Source organism: Natator depressus, chromosome 5 (assembly GCF_965152275.1).
Source record: "Natator depressus isolate rNatDep1 chromosome 5, rNatDep2.hap1, whole genome shotgun sequence".
NCBI classification, from domain to species: Eukaryota; Metazoa; Chordata; order Testudines; family Cheloniidae; genus Natator; species Natator depressus.
In genome coordinates, this window is record NC_134238.1 from 15,062,120 (window position 1) to 15,084,652 (window position 22,533).

The following is a 22,533-nucleotide window of genomic DNA, read 5'->3' on the forward strand; positions in this document are numbered from 1 at the left end:
TTCCTATTGCTGCTCCCCCAAAGTTCTGAACTCCTCATGCATCCCACTGGCCATATTTTATTCTCCCTTCTCTGGTCCAGCTTGCCCTGTCAGTCAGGGGTTCAGCCCCATCATTCACCTTCAGGTTCCAGTAGAAGCAGGTGGTCCGGCCCCAGTTCCTGATTTGGAACAACATTGAACAATAATTCAGTCATCCTACATTTCTCTAGCTCCTTTCATCCCCAAAGAACCTAAAGCACTTGACATTAGTTCATCTGGAAGATGGTGGCAACCATGAAGCACAGTACAGTGTACAAGAGGGAAGAGAGGAGAAATTCTGACCAAGGACACAAGATCCTGCCTGCAGTTCTACGAAAAAGGGGGATAATTCAGAACCCAATTCCCAGAGCACAACCACATGTACTTACTGGGCCTACAGAAATACCACAAGTCTGCATGCACAAGTGAGTAGTTGGATGTCTAATTGACTATCTCCATATGCAAATACCCAAATCAGTGTACATATTCCATATGCAAATACGTCTGTGTACATGTTCCTGTAATGTGGGGATGCAGTCTAGATGGGTGAAACTGTGTGCGCCGTTTTAGAAAAGCAGTAATTCCACATTATGCATCTGAAGCTTTACAACTCTAGCACACTGAAGTAACCTTTGTTAATCATCTCCAAGTTTTTTAAAAAACGCGTACTGTATTATAAAATCTCAGCGGAGCTGCCTTTGTTCTGTTGAGTGAGACACACAGCTGGAGCCAGGAACCATTAACCTAATTATGCCTCACAACTGGGCTGCTGTTAGTAAAACAAAGACAGCTGATGGTTTGATTACTTTGGGATTCAAATTAGGTACTCCTTTACCCTGAGCCTGCAAACTCTGCCTCCTTTTAGAACAGGTAGATTTGCCAGGCTGCAGAGCAATCTTCTCTGGAAATTGCAAAGTACAAAACAAATTAAATACAAAAATATTATATTACAATCACTGCAGGGATCCTTTTCACAAGAGAATTTAAGCAATGGTTTAAAGGGCAATAATACAGTTAAAAAAGTGGTTTGAATATGTCATTATAAAGTTACAAAATCTTTTAACTTTTAGTCAGTCCCATCAAACCAACAGACATATCTTTTACACCACACATAAATATCTTGTCCTTAAGCAATGTGTTATGCAAAGGACATAAAATTATTATGTTTGAAATGTTCTGTCAAGCAAATAATGCTAACAGCTCACTGGCTAAGATGGGAGTTTAATTAAATAATGGGAAATACCCAAAAATACTGGGAGCATGTGAACACTTGATAAAGTGGATCAATATATATTTATATATTTAATCTTGATATGTCTGGCCTACATACAATAAAATGTTTTAATATGTGTATTTGTGGCTTCACTGAACAAAAAAGTTACCTCATGCATCTAACCAAGCTATATAAGATCGCTCCACTCAAAATGATTTCTGTTGAAGGAACTGTGGGCAATCTTGGTACTGTGTGCACCATTTTGTGTAAAACAATGAGGAAAAGATACCAATATATGTGTAAGTAATCTTGTATTTCATATAGAGGTAAGTGGGAGGAAGAGCTGCTGCTTTGGTCAATTTTTACTTTTATCTCCAATATTGTGTTTTCAATGTATGTCAAGGCACACAGAGCTTTGGATGGGTATTCTTTGGTGTGGAGTTTAAGACTGAAATCTAAATAAATAGATATATTAAGATAAAAATATACAATTGTTTAAGTGTTAGGACCTTATAGTTATCGATTAGATGGCATAGTTGAGTAATTCCATTTTTAACCCAAATATTAAAACCTCCCAAGTGAACCACTGGGTTTACAAAAAAAGAGATGCACTATATATGGCATAGTATACAAAGTATTTCAAGCCACATAGCTCAAGTCCGACTTTGATGGCAGCTTCTCAGAGAAATGAATAGGTATATCATGTGTTGAGGTGAATGGTTAAAAAAACAACAACAGTGGTATGGTATTGTTCAATATTCAACCAGTATGGGCGAAGAAAACCATGGTACCTACAAAACAGCTAGGAGAGAAGACCACCACCTTTCTTCCTCCAAGCCACTTCTCTACTGTAACACAAGGTAACTGATTCTATACAGTTTATTAATCCAAACAAACTTGGAGATGTATTATGGTAAGATGTTGTGGGTGGTAGTTTAGACCGGTTTTTTGTTTGTTTTAAGAAAAAAGGAAAAATCAGATACAAATAATTCATTACAGACAGAAAATCATTTTTAGAATTAGGAGTTATTCAATAAAAGCTAAGTACAGTAAAAGCCGTTTTATCCGGCACTTCACCAATCAGAAAGCTCTATAAATCAGCATTTCTGATCTTCATTGAAATTCCGGTTTATAGTCTGGTTGGCGTGGGGCCGGCAGAGGGTTGGGGTGCAGGAGGCAGTGTGGAGCGTGGGCTCTGGGAGGCAGTGTGGGTGCGGGAGGGGGCTCAGGGCAGTGCGTTGGGGCACAGGAGGGGGTGTGGGGTGCTGGATCCGGGGGGTGCGGGGTGCTGGATCCGGGGGGTGCTCACCTTGGGCAGCTCCCCACAAGCGACAACCTGTCCCAGCTGCTCCTAGACCAAGGCGCAGCAGAAAGCTCTGCGCACTGCCCCCATCACGCCCCGAGCACTAGCTCCACAACTCCCACTGGCTGGGAACCATGGCCAACGGGAGCTGCAGGGGCGGCGCCTGTGGGTGGAGGCAGTGTGCAGAGCCACCTGCCGTGCCTGCGCCCAGGAGCAGCTGGGACAGGTCGCCGCTGGTGGGGAGCTGCCCAAGGTGAGTGCACGCCCAGATCTGGCACCCCGCATCACTTCCCACATCCTGTGTCCCCTTACGCACCCAAACTCCCTCCCTCTTAGTTAACCGGCATTTTTCACTTACTGGCACCCCCCACATTCCCTGAATATGCTGGATAAAACAGCTTTTACTGTATTTTCCAGTGGTCAAGATGCTTAACTAGATCCCACTCCTAAATAACTATATTTAAATAAATCCTGATAATTAACTGAAACCTCAACTCAACCTCTTGCTTACTTAAAAGAAGGCTTGTGAAATTGAAAGTGCTTCAGTTTTATCATAGTTAAACATACATTTTTTCTACCTTTTGCAAGGAGGGTTTGAGGCCAAAAGAAGAATAGTTTCCATGTATTGAGGACCTTTATATTCCATAGTGTCCATTTTGATATCTTGGAAGTGATTGTTCTCTCTAATCATTTGAGCAACTGGTCTGATGGAAACAGTAAGTAACTTCAAAGATGACAATGGGCAACCCAGGCTAGTCCCTCTGAATTATTTAAAGCCCTACAAATTTAAATATACAAGAATCCTGTCTACAGAAGGAAGATGACCCATGGTAAAAAGTTGTTCCTCCACCCTGGCCCAACCTTTAAAAGGGATTGAATAATCTTTGGTGACCAGTGTAGTCAGGGCCAAACCGCTTCCCTCCCCTATTACAGAAAGCACTTTTCTGTAATGGGTATTCAAAGCAGTTTGGCCTGGTTGACAATAGTGCCTAAACAATTTTTGTCCCACTTTGTCAATTTCCCAGTAGAGCTGCACCTTTAGTTCCTCTTTTCATATCACACAACTAGATTGCAAGTATAATTTATGATAAAGGTGTTTTGGTGTTTTTTAAGAAATGGCAGAGAATCCAAAATGTCTATCATTTTGCCTGTCTGCTGAAGTCATTTGACATTTTGAAATAAAGAAATATTTATAAAATGCGTATTAAAAACCAAAGCTTCTAAAAACATATCCACTCATCTGCATTTCCTCAGCTTGGATTCTATTTCAGATTAAGCTGAAGTGCTGCAGAGCCTGTGAGCCTTTGCAGTGCAGCCCTGCTGTCTGCCTAACTAGCAATCTCACAACTCAACTTTCTTTCAGAGATAAAAACAACAGCAGGATTCATTGCTGCCGTCTCAGCCCACAATTTTCAAGGTTAACTCTGTGAAAGAGGAAAATAGCCTGCAATAAATACAAAAATCTTGACTTTTTTAAAATGGTGAAAACAGAAAGGCACTTGTCTATTCTGAGGTTTGATATTTTAGATTTGCAGCATGGGTCATCACACACTGAGTAACATGCCAAACCCTCAAGCAAATCAAAAGAAGAAGGGGACAAAACAAACCTCTCATGAGAGCAGACAGTAAGGATCAGCACCTCACCTAAGCAGATCCCTTAGCAAGACATCGATCAATACATACAAGTAACACATGGCTAGAGTATGGTGACTGCTGTTGGCCCCTGCTGGCCTGCAGCACAGGTGAAACAGACCCTCTGACTATCTCTTTAGCCCTAACAAAAGTGGCCTCAGGCATCAGCAATGAGAACTGTGCAAAAGGTTCAACATCAAACCCAAAGTAACAGTAAACACACCTGGCGGGACCTTAAAGCTCAGAGTAGGTTCACTGAATAATCTGAGAACCTTCTGTGGGACTCTGGGACCATTTTCAAGTGACCCTTTCACGGAAAATTATTAAATATTGTAAGAATGCTACAGTACTGGGTAAGTTTTACAAATCAAAACCAGGCAAATTATCATGAAAAATCTTTCATTGGGAATATTTCAACAGACTCTTGTAATCAGCAAGGCTGCAATTTTTCCAGCATACATTTTCAGAAAGTGGAAATGTAGTAAAAAAAAACCTAACTGAACAAAAGAAACCCCACAAGCCATTAACAGTGTTTGGTACCAAAAATAACCTTTGCATTCCATTTTTAATGCAAAAGAGTGCTCATGCGCAGTGTAAGTTCTGTAATAACAGGCCCAAAAATAAAAGCTGCCATATTAGAGCCAAGCCAAATCTCCTAATTTAGAAGTCTCTAACTGGGGAGGGAGATGGGAGCCATGAGATACACCGGGGAATTAAAGTTCTCACTAGGAAACACTGGGCTGATCATCTGCATCATGACACTGATGCTGCTGAGCTCCTGCTCTCTATCAGCCTACCTATCATACAAGGATTTTAGCAGCTCCTAATGAAGTTTGTTCAACTACTTATCACATCCATCCAACTCTCACAGCAGTCGTGAAAGTAATGAAGTCAATGACTCTCCATGACATTCCTGGCACAGGTCCAGCCCTAGCAATTACCTGTTAGGAGCCTCTACCAAACTCCAGGGACATATGAGGCTGTTTACCAAATTAGGGATCATTTGTGGAATAAAGACAGGTACACAGTCTGCAATGCGGGGTTTCAGTAGTAAGTCGGAATAGAAATCATACCATTCCTCTGTGCTAGATGAGCCAGAGCAAGAATATCCCATTTAGCTCAACAAGATACACAATATCCCAGGAAGATGACTTTCTAAATTTAAAAGTAAATTAATAGGAAATGGAAGGTATTTTGATTTCAGTCTATTGTTTACAGTATGCCCATATGTTCCCAGTCATAAGTGTGCCCCCATATGTTCCCAGTCATACTGTGATGGTGATTACTAGTTTGTTTATAAAAGATACAGAGAAGGGAAATATAATTAATGTCAAGTTAACATTGGAAAGTGCTTTTTACTCTGCTTACCCTTAAACACCTGCCATAAATATAGAGGTTACATCGGTATCTGCAACATTACCTCTAGGGAATAACTTGAATACTTCAAATACTGAGGCAAAGTTATTAGTTATCTAAGGCAGCTGAGCAAGTTTTTAACAGTGACCACTGTATGAAAAACTCTACAGATTTTTCACACTGGATAAACCATCAGCTACCTTCTGCACTGAACGCTTTCATGCTGCTTACAGTTTAAGTGGGAAAAATCCTATGTCCGGTGTAAAGGGAGAATGATTCCACTCTGTAAGCAGCATTTTGCTGATGACTCCTGATCCTGCCAGTTGTGCGAGGAGTAGCGCTACTGCACGAATTGGGGTCTGCATAAGTGATGAGTGCAGCACCCCTGCTAGCAGGAGTCCCCAGTGGCACCTGGTGTGGAGAGCTACACACGTTTGCCATGTGGTAGGGGTCAGATAGGGGTGATGATGGGTGGAGTCGGCATGTGGCATCACAATCTCTGCAGAGTTAGAAAAGTGATTTAGAAGGCATGAGGAAGATGCCCTCCCACTGCCAAATATCCCTACAAGTGGAAGCTTAGGGGCCATCATGTAGCCAGGGACTGGGCAGCTGCACCCGAAACACAAAGACTCTGAACACAGGCAGCCCTGCTGGAGAAAAGGCATGTCTGAAGGCTGGCCAGCCTTGGTGTCCCTACCACTGCCGGTCAGAGAGAGACTCCAGATGGAATCCCCCTTTGCAGTGTTGTGAAGCCATTAGATCATCCTTGGCACCAACTTTCCATGGGGGGGGGCTGTTTCCTGCTGCATGGGCGAATCCCTGCACAAAGATGGGCTTTAGATTGTGTGCCACTCCATAGGGTGGTCAGCATCCTCCCACAGGACTCCATGCACTCTGCAGCACCCTGAGAACCATATAATGGCAGGATCAAGTCCACAGAGCAGAGAAGGGAAATGTAGTGGCAAGAGCACAGTTCTGGGAGTCAGGGACACTTGGCCTCTATTCATATGCTTACGCCTTCTGTGGTCTTAACCTCATTGCCTCAGTGTTTCCATCTGTAAAATGGGGGTAATACTCCTTACTACTCTCTTGAGAGTGTTGGGAGGACTTGTCCATATGGTTTCGCAACTACAGTCTAAAAAAGACTGATTCTTTTCTCCAGGGAAGGGCAACTGTGCAGGCACTACTTCTGGACTGGGGGTGAGGAAAGGAGTCTATTGAGTCCAATCATTTATTCAGATGGGAAAGCTGACAGCTCTCACCATCTGCTAGCTGGTGACAGGTACATTTTAAAAATAAAATTTCTGACATCTTTGCTTTCCTAACAAAGAAGTTATTTAAAACTTCAAGACACTCCCTTGGAAGGCTTTAAATAGTTAGAAGGCTTCAGAACCTGCCTGGCATTATCCTATATCCTAACATTAAAGGGTTTTGTTTAAATGGTTACATTAGTAAATCCACATTTAACTGTTACATGGGGAAGAACGCCTCTGTCTTCCACAGAAGGCGTAGCCTAGTGGGCATGGGTTTGTCAGGCAGCAATGCCAGGGCTCTATTCCTGGCTCTGCCTCTGACTCGCATGGTCACAGACAAGTCAAACCTCTTGATAAAATAAGTACAGAGGCTACCCACCTCACTGGGGAACGGTGAAGGTTAGTTAGTTATTCAGTTAGTGTTTGTCTAGATGGAACATTGTTCCCATTCCCACAACCTGCAAATGAAGTACTATAGGTCACCTCTCCTAGCCAATCTGGCATCATTACATCCTCTGAACACTGTAGCTGCGAAAGACCCTGGGGCATTTTGAGGTCTGAACTCTACCCCTCAAAAATCTTTGGCAAAATGAGAACAGTGGGGGGAGGAGAAAGAACAGCAATTGAGCCACTTCAGAGAAGGATGAAAATGGCTTTGCTTATGGATCTTTAGAAGTGTGTCAAACTCCTGTGGTATTTTAAAGTAAAAGTAACCCAATACACGACTCACAAACAGGCTTTTAGTAACATCACATGAAAAATTAGCTACCCACTGCAACAAGAAATTCCACATGCTGTAGAGCTTAAAGCTCCAGCAGCTTGAATCCACTACTCTTAGTAGGACAAAATTACAGTAAATTCCTGATAATTAGGAGTCTGATCTTGGAAACCCTGCTGTGCATGTAGAATGCCTATTGAAGTCAAAGGGAGCTCCTGGAATTACTGTGGGTATTCAAATGCTGTATTTGTAATGTCTCATATAACAAGAGCTGCTTTAACAATTTTAGTGCATCTCTTCTCATTAGTGACCTCAAATGTCAAAGGAGCAACTAATAAGGACTACATGGCATGGATATCAGCATTGCACAATTAAGAGAGAAGTGGGAGAAGGAAAATATTTTGGTACACAGCAATCTGTAATTATAAAGCAGGTTAATTAAAACTGAAGGGAAAAATGAAAACAAGTTTTGTTTTATACTCAAACATTCATGGTTTTCATTTTATTTACTTTTCCACAGAAAGATAACAATTATGCTCAGGTTTAGATACGGTGCAGTTGAGGAAAAAAAGCACTTAACCGTAGCTAAAGCTTCAGCGGGTCATGTGTGTTCCCCACTGTATGCAGCAGATACAATGACATAAAAGTGGAACATTGCAGGTCCAGGGAAAAGATTGGATAGGGAAGGCGGCACACCAGCTGCTCCCTATACCACTGGCTCTGGCCTCATTTTTATGAATGCCAAGTGCTCCTGCAGAATATAAATATATTGTTTGTTTGTTTTTTAAAATCAACCAATCCTCTGTCCTCCCTTGCTATGATCAGGGCCAGAATGAATCTGTACCATTTGGCTAATCTATACCTACTCATTTGGTTACCCAAACTGAAAGAGGGCGATGGATTTGAAATGTGGTGAATTACCATCTACATTTCTAAATAAGGCTGCTAATGCTAATTTGGCTCTTCTAGTAAAGAAGAAAACAAACCATTGGTGAGATTAAATTAAAATATCAGTATATCACTCAATGAGTGTAACTAGCCAACAGTATGCCTGAACTATGGCCAGAAGAGATGGTAAAGAACTATTTGCATTTAATTACTGTATAAATATCAACTAATGAAGGCCAAAATACTGATCTACTGAACCTTAACATTTGTTATTTTCTAGTAAGTATTATCATCCAGGTCCTAAATATATGAATATTAAAGACACCATTAAATTTCATATTAGAAAATACTTAACTACCAACCCCTTTTCCTACCAAATCCCCCATCACAGCAGCCTGCTACGTATGGAGCCACATACAAGGGTCTAACATGGCTCCCTACAGAGAAAGTGAAATTCATCCTTTCTAATAACCAGCACAGGTCCACTTGAGAGTGGCAGTAGGGGCTCTTTCACCCTACAGGGCAATTAGGGCTAAGAATTCCATTTTATGCTTTTCCTAAACTCCTACTCACCAGACTCTTCTGTAGGTCAAAGCAGCACAAGTTCAGATAGGACATGCTGCCTGCCTACAGTTAGCTGAAGGAGAAACTCTCCTACACAATTTTTTCCTTCACTTCCACCACTGGAATATTGACAGATATAAAGAGTAGCTGCCACTAGCCTCCCTTAGAAAACTGAAAGGCAACTACTTGGAGGGGGTTCCTTCCAGAAGAGGATTTGTTGCAGCTTGGGGAAATCCTCATTAGTGGGCTCCCCAGATCTCATGGCACAAGTCATGGTGTCTGCCAAGTAAGGATGGAATCCAGTACAGTTCATGGTGGAGACCCTGAGACAGAAGGAAGGGAGAGGAGTTGAGAACAACCCAAGTTCCACCCCTCTCTTAGCTTCAATCATGATTTGGAAGCTCAATATTTTTAATAGAGTCTAAAAATATCTAGCAAAAGAAAGGGATATATAAATGTGAAAAAAATCACCACTTCTCTCAAAAGCATATTCAGCTAACAATGTGTTTAAGAGACTTGTTTTACTGCTTGCAACTGATTAATAAATATTACTTACCAGGTCTATATTTTGCATTATGTCCTGGAAGGAAGGGTGAGTTCGAAACTGTTCAAACAGATCCCGCTTGTAAAGCAGTGCATACACCAAATTGGGGTTATGATGGAGAGAATTTGTCAAGCAGGAATTGATAATCTCTAACATCATTCTGATCACTTCTTCAATCACATTCAGGTCTTGTGCCTTTAAGAAACAAACAAAAGGTTAGCATGCCCCTTTCCACTATATATTAGGCAGAAATGATAGTACTCAGGTATTATTACTAATGTAGCTGTTAGCTGGCTGATGTCTCATCAATATGAACAAGTCTTGCATTCTTGCTTGTCTGGTAACATAGCTATGCTTTCTCCTTTATCATCCAAACTTTTACCTTAAAGGTCAATGGACTCTAGCATCCACTTTGCAGAATGCTCCCGCCCCAAAGAATTTTAGCCACAGTAACTGCCGTGAGTTAAATTCACTGAAGTTATGTGATTTTAGTCAATTTCAACTCACAGCAGGTGCTGCAGGTAAATGCAGGTCAGTACTGGTGCACTGCATTTTATTTTCTGTTCAGCACTCATTGTGGAAAACAAAAAGGAGAAAGACAGAGAGCCAGAAAAAGTCAGCAAGAAGGAAAACAAAAGATGGCAGGGAAAAAGAGAAAGAAACAAAAAGTAGGAAGACAATCTGGACCAAAACACATTCCTCCTCCAAACTTTTCTATTGCACATTATTTTGGCACTCTACGCTACTGAAGTTGGTCTGTGAAAAAGTCGCCTACTGGTAGTGCACTAGGCCACCATACTTTAGATCAATTGCATTTGACAACCAATCCAGACAATGACCACCCATAATCCAACCTTCCATTCTGAACAAGATCACAGAGACGCTAGCAAAATTCCATCTCCAACACCACCTGACAACATCCTACACTCCTCTCACTGGGCCTTCACACCAGGATATGGCATACAGACAGTCTCTGCATTGGAGAATAGTCCTCTCTTGGTTGTGGACAATGGGCAAACCTCCCAACTCATATTGTTCAACTTCTCAGCAGCATTTGACACTGTTGATAAAGATACTTTAGAGACCTGGTAAGGGAGAGCAAAAGCACCCCAAGATGGCTTCATTGTAAGGAGAGTGATCACTTTAGATAAGCTATTACCAGCAGGAGAGTGGGGTGGGGGGAGAGAAAACCTTTTGTAGTGGTAAACACCCATTTTTTCATTTTTTCATGCTTTGTGTATATAAAAAGATCTTCTATACTTTCCACAGTATGCATCCGATGAAGTGAGCTATAGCTCACGAAAGCTTATGCTCAAATAAATTGGTTAGTCTCTAAGGTGCCACAAGTACTCCTTTTCTTTTTAAGATGGCTTCAGTCTTTCCTATTAGCCTGAACACTTGATTGAGAATATTAGCTCACGAGCCTAGCATTGGTTTTGCCTTCTACATTTCAGAAAAACCCATTAACTACCCAATAGCACTTCCCTATTTCATAATGGAACTCTGCTGAACTCTGTGTGGGGAGTGAAAATCATTCCAGTGCATTTTACTGGACTTTCAATCTGCAAATAGTGAAGTTTCTTTCCAGTATAAAGCAATACCACTTTTTAAAATCCCTTCAGATTGCAGCGATTATCACACATCAGTTAACACTGCCTCCTTTGCCAAGGCATCATGAGGGGAGGGATAGCTCAATGGTTTGAGCATTGGCTTGCTAAACCCTGGGTTTGAGTTCAATCCTTGAGGGGGCCATTTGGGGCAAAAATTGGGGATTGGCCCTGCTTTGAGCAGGGGTTGGACTAGATGACCTCCTGAGGTCCCTTCCAACCCTGATGTTCTATGACATATTGGGGGGGAGGGATAGCTCTGTGGTTTGAGCATTGGCCTGCTAAACCCAGGGTTGTGAGTTCAATTCTTGAGGGGGCCATTTAGGGATCTGGGGCAAAAATTGGGGATTGGTCCTGCTTTGAGCAGGGGGTTGGACTAGATGACCTCCTGAGGTCCCTTCCAACCCTGATATTCTATGATTCTATAAGAAAAGTTGCCACTATTCCACCTGGGGGAAGACAAGGGGACAAAAGGAATTCAGGACTTCCATTTTGCTGCAGCTACTTCCTATCCACAGTGGAGTTAGTCTCCCTGCAGCTTCTCCGTATTGGAAGTGAAGATATGTCTACCTCTTTTCCCCCACCTTCATCTCCTCCACAGCTTCAAGTTCCCTGTGCAACAATGTCCCTGCCCCCACTTTATTCTTCAGTGAAGTAAGCAATGTAGATCAGATAGACTCCAGTCTTTCATGTCCGTTTGTCTCCCATGTATACAAAGCAGGTCTAAATTATAAAGTCCTTATGAAATGCTTGTTGGAATAACATTGTACCGTGCACATGTTCTAATTCATTTTTAATTCTCAGCATGCCAGCTGTTTTGACTTTTTTATTCTAATGCAAGAGGTTTCTTTTGAAGGGGGGTTATGGTCCTCGTTCCAGTCCTGAGGATATCCCATTTTTTTACTGCTTTGGTGTCACCCATCTTGAAGGTCCTTTGTACGGTGGCCAATAGAATCCTGGCAGAAACTCACTGCAGAGATGATCACTGTGGCTATTTAATCAGCCAAAGGGATCATAGTGTTTTGTGATAGAAAGCAGTCTCGGCGTTTAGGACAAGATGTGCTCTCTCTGTAATAGTCCCAATACCTGGCTTTGAGTAACTAAGTGCATTTTAGTGAAAACATGGAATAATTACTTCAACTGAGTTATAGTGAAAAATTCAGACCTGGCTAAGCAAGGTGCATCTCCCGTGACATCAGCTGAGTTGTACCTGCTTAATTAGGTTTGAATTTGTCTCAACGTTTTTTGAATTATGGGAGGATAAATCGAATACTACGGTAGGATTTTCAAAAGCTCTCCTTGCTTGTTTAACTCTACTCCCACTGAAGTGGGGAGAAGACGAAGGATAATCCAGCAATTAGGACACTAGCTTGGGACTTGGGAGACACGAGTTCAATTCCCTGTCCCACCACAGACCCCCTGTTTGACCCTGGACAAGTCACTTAACCTCTCTGTGCCCAAGTTCCCATCTGCAAAATGGGGACAACAGCACTTCCTTACCCCATGGTGGTGTGAGAATAAATAAATTAAAGACCTTGAGGCACTCTGATACTACAGTAATAGAGGCCACATAAATTCCTAAAGCAAACAGTTTAAAGCTGATAGTAAGACTCCAATTGTCTAAGACTTTAAGAAGGTTAAAATCACTAAATGGCTATTGCATGGTAACATTAAATCACTACCAACCTGGACTGAATTCGTTAGCAAAGAGGGGAAAAGCCTTGTATCCCATTACTAAACTGATGAACTATCAAGTATTCCAAAGCAGTCATTAAAAAGTCTTCCGGGGTAAGGATTCGGTTTGCTAAGCTTTGAGTTACTAGCAAATTTTATGACAGAGTTGTAACCCTCATGCCCTCTCCAAAACACCTGCACCCTTGGTTTCACGATGGACAGAAAGCAGATCTTACTATAGCAGATATATCCTGCTGCCTAAAACCTGGATGTAGACACATACCCAATTCCCACAAGTAAATTTTTTTTTAACCAAAAATGCTCACCTAAAACATGGGAAGTAAAGCTAATTTAAACAGAAAAATATTAGTATCTAACCGGCATGATGTTTACTGAAAAACAAACCTGTTCACTGCTAAGCACACAGTCTGCATCAAACAGCTAAAAGAACATGAAGTAACTCCTCAGTAATAAGGTCTCAGGTTACTTAGCATTTAGTAGGTGGAATTTCCTTTCTCTCACATTTTAATTCCAAGTATAATTAACAAATAGGGGGAACAGTGTTAGATGTCATATTTCAGATTTCTACCTGTAACTTTCTACATATATATTATGTAGAATGAGCTATATAAATGAATGTTAAAGAAAAGAATGGTTGATAATCCTATTATTCCACACATAGCATTTGCAAATTTGCTGCTATAATTTCTGATTAAAGCATTTCTACAAACAGGGAAAAAAAACCAAGTTGAAAGCCAAGGACAGCATTTGGATTGGAGAATGCAGACATGCTGTCAGAGCTGATAAAATATTGCACTTTTGTTGCTTTGCATCACTAGTATCAAGCTAAGGCACCTCTGCATCTAGATGTGGCGTCAGGAAAGATATAAACGAGGTTATAAAAACATTTCATAGTTAAAGAAAAAAGTTTTTATCACCCTGTGTAATAACTTTCAGACCAGTTTCAACACAAGGGAAACACGGAACGTGTGTGTCTGAGATGATGGCTAGAAACAGCAAAATTTTAGGAGCTCTTTTCTTGAGTAGATTAGATGTTATCCATAAGAAAAAGAAAACAATTACGCTGATATTTTTGTGCCAACCAGTCTAGCTGTTATGTGGCAATGGTGAATCCAAACAAGACACTAGTTTGAACTAGTGAAGTTTCTACAGTGCCTAAAGGGCTGAGTGCAAATTCTGCATGTTCTTCGTAATTCAGTCTACCACCACGTTTGCTGACTGTTAATTACTCATTAAGATACCAGTATCAAAAACATCTCAGATGCATAGGGCTCAACTAGATCAGGACCCTTATTTGTGCTGTCAAATGTGCTCGGTGATATCTTGGATTTATGCAAGGCTTTTCACACAAAAAGATCAGAAAAGAGATTTGACTATTTTTAAATCTATGCATATAGAAATCACTCAATCTACCAGTAAAATGGGATTTGAAACTCTAAGAGCATCACTTTGCAACTGCTTGTGACAGGAAATTGGCACTGAAAGCAGGGCAAAGTAGGAACAACAGTTGCCATTAGCATTTGCCAACAGAGCCCACAGAGCGGTAACCTTACGTACCACAGGTTTTCCCTTCTACTCAGGATAGGAAATAACTTTGGTAACTTTGTTGGCAAATATTTACTTTTTAAATAGACCCCTGGCCTGGGGCACAATTCAGCTGGTGCTGTGCAAAGGTGGCCGAAAGATCAACTTTGGAGTCCCTTGATCCTGGTGCTGCTCTGTGCAGCCTGTTTGTTTTGTGTAGAGAGAGAGAAAGGAACAGGCAAAGGAGATTCAGAAAGAGAAGAGAATGAAAACAGAGACAACTGACAGACACAGAAATGGGCGGATAACAAAATATATGAGCAAGCTAGATAATCACTGAGGAAAAAGATACAAATGAGGGTGCAAACACTAGAAAACTGGTGGGCAAACCTAGATGGTCTAGTCTCCATCCATTCTAAATCACTGATTTCCTTATTTCTTAATATAATCCATTTCATGAATAGCAGGACAACACTCCAGGCATTGCGTTTCAGATGATTCAATGCAATCCTTAAAGCCATTTGGCCCATAAGTCTTGTTCCTTAAAACACCAGCTGCAGTATAATTGTTCAAAAGTGTACTGCTTAAAATGACATTAATACCTGCCTAAACATTCAAAACTGGGTATCCAAAGCTAGGCTCCTTAAATCCACGTTTAGACATCTAAACAAAAGTAGACTGATTTTCAGTAAGTGGAAGATACAGATGCTCAATGCATTTGGAAATTTGCTCACATTTAGTTAAGTGCCTAACTTTTGGCTTCTAAATTCTAATATTCTGGCCATAATATTTATTGATCGATCTTCTTTTTAATTTTATGTTAAACACTTAAAAAAAATACCTTAACAAGTTCTATGGTGAGTGAAAGTGAACTCCCAACCTCTAAAGTTTTTGATTCCAAAGTCAATTTCCGAGGAAAAAGATATCTCCTTTGCCAATCTAGACCTACCTTGTAGGTTTTTTATTCTTGCTTTTTCCCCACTTCAGACTACTATTAAAAATCTATCCAACAGGAACTAAGATAAACTACCGGTACTTTGTTTCTTGGTTCCTTTCCTATGATGCTAATTTAACTTTAGATGGAAAATTTTAGTCACATAAGATCAGAATTTTGGTCATTTATGAGAGTTCATTCCCTTATCCAAAGAGACACTAATTGATTAATCCGTCTCACAGGCTGAAATAAAGCTTGTGCTAAGCTCCAGAATGTGTGAGAGGGGTGTTCTTTTAAAGAATACTAGATTTCTAGACGAAACCATTCTCAGTTCATTTTCAGCCTATACCAATTTGCGAACTACATTTTTACTTCAGTTAGCCTTCAGCAGCCACTCAGGGCTTGTCTTCACTGCTGAGCTAACTTGGGCTCTTACTCAGGTGTTGCCCTTAACCCAGTTCCCATCCACACAAAAAACCCTCTTGCTCAAATGTGGTGGTGCTTCCAGCCCAGAGTAGCTAGCTCATCCTGAGGTACAGGCTAAAGAGAAGGTTACTCATCCTGTGTAGTAACTGAGGTTCCTCAAGATGTGTGTCCCTACGGTTGCTCCACACTTTAGAGGTATCTGTGACCCTGAGCCTAGGATCAGAGATTTTTAGTAGCAGTGCCTGTTTGAGCCGCACATGTGCTTTCCCCATCTCATACCATATTCGGCGGCTATATAGAGCTATGTGGCCAAACCGCCTTCAGTTTCTTCTCTACCGCAGACCTTGTGTCTAGAAACTCCGAAGTAGATGGGAGGAAGGTAGGTCGTGGAGCACCCATGGGGACACACCTCTCACAGAACCTCAGTTACTGCACAGGGTGAGTAATGAATAATAAATAATAATACTACTTCTTCTAGTAGCATCCCGATGGGTGTTGCACTTTAGGTGACTGTAGAACAGTGCTTCTTGTTGGAAAGATGTGGATTTGGAGTTGGATTCGTTACAAAGATAAAACAGTCAGTCCCAGCATTGCATCAGATGCTGAGTGATTGTGTAATGTTACATGAATGTGTGAGTGGATCCCCAGGTCATAGCTCTACAAATGTCTGTGATCGGTATATTGTTCAAGAAAGCTATAGACATGGAAAGTGATTGTGTGGAGTGTGTTCAAGTTCTTGGTGGGGGTTGCAAGTCATGTTGATGATAACAAAGGCTAATGTATTCGGAAATTGATTTAGAAAGTCTTTATTTAGATACGGCTGATCCCTTAGATCGCTCCGCAATTGAAAGGAATAGCCTTGGTAATTTCCTGAAGGGTTTGGTCCTTTTGAGATAGATGGCTCATACCTTTCTAACATCTAGTGTGTGGAACTTTGCTTCCCTTTTATTCGCATGCGGTTTGGCGAAGAACAATGGAAGATGGATCGGCTGATTCAGGTGGAAGGATGAAGGTATTTTAGGTAGGAACTTTGAATGTAGTATGAAAGTGACTATCACTGAAGAAAATTGTAAAGGGGGTTATGCCATGAGAGCCCCTATTTCCCTCACTCTTCAAGGGGATATGATGCCCACAAGAAAAGCAGTCTTCATAGAAAGATTTATGAATGAGCAGGTCACCATGGGTTCAAATGGGATCCAGAGAGGCATCTTAGAACTAGGTTAAGGTCAAAGGTGGAGTAGGATCTCAAACTTAAGGGTAGAAGTTTCGAATGTCTCTGAGAAACCTTTTTGTTATAGGATGGGTGAATACTGAGTGTCTGTTGATCTTGTGGTGGAAGGCCATAATGGCCGCAAGATGTACTCTCAGTGAACTTGAGGATAATCCTGATTTTTAAAATTCTAGTATATAGTCCAGCACCAGTGACAAGAGAGAGGATATAGCCATAATGTGTTTACTGTCACACCAGATCTGGAATCTCTGCCATTTGTTTTTCTGCTATTTAATAGTATCTCTTTTAAGTCTTCTGAACAGGTCATGTAAACATTTTGAAACCATCAAGGAACCATGCTTTCAGGTGGAGAATTTCTAGATTAAAGTAGTGAATATGGATACAAAACTTGTATCCGTATCCAATACGCGATCCCATATAAAGTGGATATCCACAGATTTTCAGGGCTCTAGTCATATACCCTAGTAGTTGTAAGCAGGTTCTGGCTGATATCTGCAGGCTGGTGTGAACTGTCGAGATCAAACTGACTGGTTGTTGTAGCACGTAGGTCTGGGGGAGGCACCGTGGAGCCTCCACCAAATTCTCAAAATTGATGTTTTGAAGTGGATAGTTGAGATTTAGATGCTTCTTACTTACAATGTCACCTGAAAGTGAGAACAGGCGCTTGCATGACACTGCTGTAGCCAGCGTTGCAAGGTATTTACGGGCCAGATGTGCTAAACATTCCTATGCCCGTGCATGCTTCGACTCGGAGGCTCTTAAGTTTTACATTGTTTTGATTTTGAGTGCCGTGATGTATTGCACTTTCACAATAACGAGATTGCACTACAGTACATGTCTGAGGTGAATTGAAAACTACTATTTCTTTTATCTTTTTTACAGTGCAAATATTTGTAAAAAAAATATACAGTGAGCACTGTGCACTCTGTATTCTGTGTTGTAATTGAAATCAATATATTTGAAAATGTAGAAAAATATCCACAAATATTTATAATAAATTTAAATTGGTATTTTATTCTTGTTAAACAGTGTGATTAAAACTGAGATTAATTGCAACTATTTTTTAAATCTACTTAATTTTTTTTGCATTAATCGCATAAAATAGAGAGAGAAAAATCAAAATAGAGAGAACAAAATCAAAAAGGATATATTATAGGAGGTGCAGTTAGCAACTTCTATACTTAAGGTCGTCTGAAGCTTTCCATTATAAGGCCCAGTTTTCAGTTGCTTATAACTTTGCCAAATATACCTGTTCAGGCTGAAATTTTCCATCTGCACTGAGCACGCTCCGTCCCTTTCCAGCTCCCATGTGCGGACCAGACTGTACATGTGCCATCCCAACAGAGTGAATAAATATGCTCCATCTTAAGGTCTGAAGATGACTTCCCCTGCAATTGCAGCTCTCGGGTGCAGTGGGTCACTCTGGTGCGAGGCACCAGAACCAAGACCAGGGACACACATTCTTCTGTGCTCTAAATTCTCCCCCCAGTCAATACCTAGCAGGTTTCCTCCATCATGATGCACAACTTGAATGCAGAAGGAACAAGAGATTGGGAGGGAGGTAGACTGACATAGAGCCTCAGGGAGAGACTGGGAATAGCTGGGCCAGGAGACTGGGAGCCAGTAGGTGAAGGGAGGGAAGGGAAGCCTGAGCTACAAGTGAAATAAATAGGAGCAGTATTTTGAATGTATAAAGTCCTATATAATGCTAAGTACTCTGAAAAATCAGGCCCAGATCAAATTGGGCATCCCAAATCAGTGGACACTTTTGACCTTCTTCTCTCTATACTGGAGGTTCTCAAACCCCCCTCACCCTCTTTTTTTTTTTTTTTTTTTTTTTTGCTGAGGCCCACTTCAACATGCTATAAAAAAGCCAAGGCCTGGCCGGGGCGGGGGGAGATGATGAAGGGAGCGCGGGCTCCAGGCTGTGGGGCAGACTCTTGGGCATAGGCATAGTTTTACTTCGGGGTGGGGGACGAAGGGCTGGCGGGGCTCAAGCCAACTCCACACAGCAGGGTCCAGGGAAGAAACGCCACCTCCACCCCCGGACTCACTCAAGAGACCACCCAGCCTGTCTGGGCTGTGGGTGGATGCAACCAAAAATATAACTCAAAGGGGGGACTAAGTTCAAAAAGTTTGAAAACTACTCAGGGTTCAGGGAGGAGGTAGCTAGGGGCTGTGTGAAGTGAGGGGAGTAGCTCAGGGTGCACGGAAGTGGTAGTTAGGAGCTGTACAGGCAGGGGGCGGTAGCTCAGGGTGCAGGTAGTGGGGTAGCTAGGGGCTGTGTGTAGGCAGGGGGGTAGCTCAGGGTGAAGGGAGGGGGTAGCTAGGGCTGTGTGCAGGCAGGGCGGTAGCTCAGGGGGTAGCTAGGGGCTGTGTATTGGCGGCGGGGGCGGGTCCCAGTGTGGCTCCCCAATTCAACTGGGGGAGGCACTGGGGTTCCTGGCTTCAGCCATCCGCTGCTCCTGGCTTGCGGGGGAGAGCCACCGGCTTCAGCCCCACACCACTCGCACCAGCTTCAGCCCCGCGCCACTCCCAGCTTCTGCGCAGGGGTTCGGGGGCTGCGGACCCCCTGTTGAGAACCACTGCATACCACAGTCTCCCATCTGTAAAATTGGAATAATAATACCCCCTCATATTATCAGGGGTGTTTTAAGCTCAGCATTTCTCTCAAGATTTAGGAAGGCCTGACTCATCCCTGTACTCCAACATCTGGGAGAGGAGGATCAGTGTCTTCTCAGCAATCACTGCCTCCTTCCGTCTCTCTTTGAGGTTCAGGACTGAGGCTTTAATCCATCCTAAATCCTTTGCCTCATTTTCCCCCGCTTGGATTCCCCCACTCTCTTGGGGTTGCTAAGCCAGCCTCCTGATCAGAGCATGATGGGGATAAATCTTCAAAGGTATTGACACCTATATCGTTTAAATACCGGTGATTAGCTACTTACAGCCATTGATTTTGGGTCCCTCATGATGTGCAAAAAATCACTCAGGACTGATTGCATGATAGTAATCAAATAGAATGAGGACTGTATAATATTCATAAAAATAATACAGCTATCTCCCATCTTTATCACACTGCCCATTAACGTTGCTGGGCTTTGAACGAGATTTTTAGTGCTCAATTTTGCAACCTTAATGTTCCTTTAACATAGCTGTCTGTGTGCAATATTGTATACAACAGGAGAGTTTTACAAAATAAAAATTTACAACTCCTATTAAACTTAAATCTGCAACCTGAACCATAATACCATGACCAGTTCCATTAATATATAGATATAGTTTTAAGTGGGTACTGCTAACAATGGAAAGTACAAGGAAATGTCCATTACATATACCAAAAGGCATATGAGTATGTTGTATTAACCAGTGATGAGCTGCCAAAATCTTAACAGCCGGTTCCCTAAAAAAAGTTCTGATTTAAGGGATGTGCCCCAGTATGTATTTTTTGTACCAACAGGGTTACCATATGTCTGTATTTTCCCGGGAGGAATTTTTAAAATTAAAAAATTCCTCCCGGATGGCGATTTAAGAACCAAAAAGCCTGACCTGTCCAGGACAATACGGGTGTGTGTTAACCCTGCCTAAAGTTCTTTTTTAAAAAGATGGGCCTGAACTAGAAATGAGTTCTGTTTCACATGTGTGGGTCCCCGCCACTCCCTGGGGGTGTGCTAGGGAGACCAGATGTCCTGATTTTATAGGGACAGTCCCGATTTTGGGGTCTTTTTCTTATATAGGCTCCTATTACCCCCAACCCCCTGTCCTGATTTTTCACACTTGCTGTCTGGTCATCCTAGGGTGTGCACATATGTGGGTCCCAGCTGCTCCCTGCCCCCCTCATTGAAGCAGGTGTGCAGGGTTACTGCCCTGGGAACTGCAGGGCACCAGTGGACGTGGGGCCAGCTGCAGACAGGGGCGTGGGGCAGGGCTAGCTGGAGGCAGGGGGTGCAGGACTGGTTGGAGACAGGAGGGTGCGGGGTTGGCTGGAGGCAAGGGGGTATGGGGCTGGCTGGAGACAGGGTAGGGGCTGGCTGAAGGCAGGGTAGGGGCTGGCTGCAGGCAGGGGGTGCAGCAGAGGCTGGTGTGGACAGGGCAGGGGGTGGCTAGAGACGGGGTGGCTGCGGGCAGAGCAGGGGGTGCGTGTGGCAGGGGCTGGCTGTGGGCAGGGGGTACAGGGGTGGCTGGAGACGGGCTGGCTGTGGGCAGGGTGTGCGGGGGTGGCTGGAGACAGGGGCTGGCTGCAAGCAGGGCAGGCAGTGCGTGCGGCACGGGTTGGTTGGGGGCAGGGGGTGCAGGGGTGGCTGGAGACAGGGGCTAGTGCGGGCGGGGGTGCCGGGGGTGCAGCAGGGGCTGGTTGCAGGCAGGTGGTGCGGGGGTGGCTGGAGACAGGGGCTGGCTGCAGGCAGGTGGTGCGGGGGTGGCTGGAGACAGGGGCTGGCTGCGGGCAGGGCAGGGCAAGGGGTGCGGCAGGGGCTGCTGGGGTGACTGGAGACGGGCTGGCTGCGGGCAGGGCAGGGGCTGTGTCAGGGGCTGGTTGCAGGCAGGGGGTGCGGGGGTGGCTGGAGGCAGGACAAGGAGTGCGGCGGGGGTGGCTGCAGGCAGAGGCTGGCTGCGGGCAGGGTGGTGGGTACTCACGGAGAGAGCAGCAGGACGCAGCCCAGACCCAGCAGAGCAGCCGGGGACCCACCTGGCATAATCGGGAGCCCCAGGGCCAGGGGAGCAGCAGCAGCAACAGGGCTCATGCCCAGGGCCAGGCGGCAGCTCACATGGCTCCCGCAGCGCAGCGCCCCCGGCGGCCAGAGGAGGAATTACATCACTTCCCGGCCGGAGCCCATCAAAGCCTCAGCACCCCCTGCAGGGAAGCGGGTTAACAACCGGTTCTAAAACTGCTTCAAAATTTAACAACCGGTTTGCGCGAACCGGTGCAAACTGGCTCCTGCTCACCACTGGTATTAATCCCAAGGTGGCAGCTGTTTCTTGAAAATAAATACAGGATTATAAGGAGCTCTGGAGCTTTTCTATTAACTATCTTCTCCTGGACCAAACTCTGCTCTCACCAGAGATGCTCGAACAGATGAAATTTGGTAATTGATAGCTAGGATCCACCTTTATCCATAGAAAACCCAGACTGATATTAGATGGATGTTCTTGGCTAATTCACCACTATGTTTTAATGCAGCTAGCTTCATAAATGCAAATGATTAGGTTTTTGGACGTTTAGCAGTTGGTTCTTCCTTGCCTACTTCTAATTTAATTACCAGAAAGTCTGGTATCAAGGCACTATTTTACATCCAATAGACAAGTTGGCACTTGGGGGAATTTTACTTCGATAACATCATTTAACAGCATCCACAATCACAGTGCTCATTATGTAAACTTCCTTTTCCTCTTTGGAGGGGAATTTATAAAGTTAACTGGTTTCAAATCATTTACTTTATTTTTAGTTACTTTAAGAGAAGCATATGTATCTTGTTTGTATTAGCTTTGGGGAGCTTCCAAGAGGGTTGTCTGAATTTCCTGCATTTTCAGCAGAAAATAAAACCTTTAACAAAATGATGTGGCTTTGCCAAAGGGGTGGGGAGTTGGGGGAAAGAAGGAAGTGCACAAGAAAGTTGCTTTTAAAGTTAATG

The 22,533-nt window shown here is 43.1% G+C and overlaps 1 protein-coding gene across 3 annotated transcripts in view; it reads right to left on the bottom strand.

Moving 5' to 3' along the window:
- Nucleotides 1–22,533, bottom strand: part of DYM (dymeclin) — a 392,088-nt gene that overhangs the window by 46,618 nt on the left and 322,937 nt on the right. For all 3 annotated transcript variants that reach the window (XM_074952350.1, XM_074952349.1, XM_074952351.1), the window contains one exon: nt 9,502–9,684. In XM_074952350.1, coding sequence (XP_074808451.1) covers nt 9,502–9,684 — 183 coding nt within the window. The remainder of the gene's footprint in view (nt 1–9,501; nt 9,685–22,533) is intronic.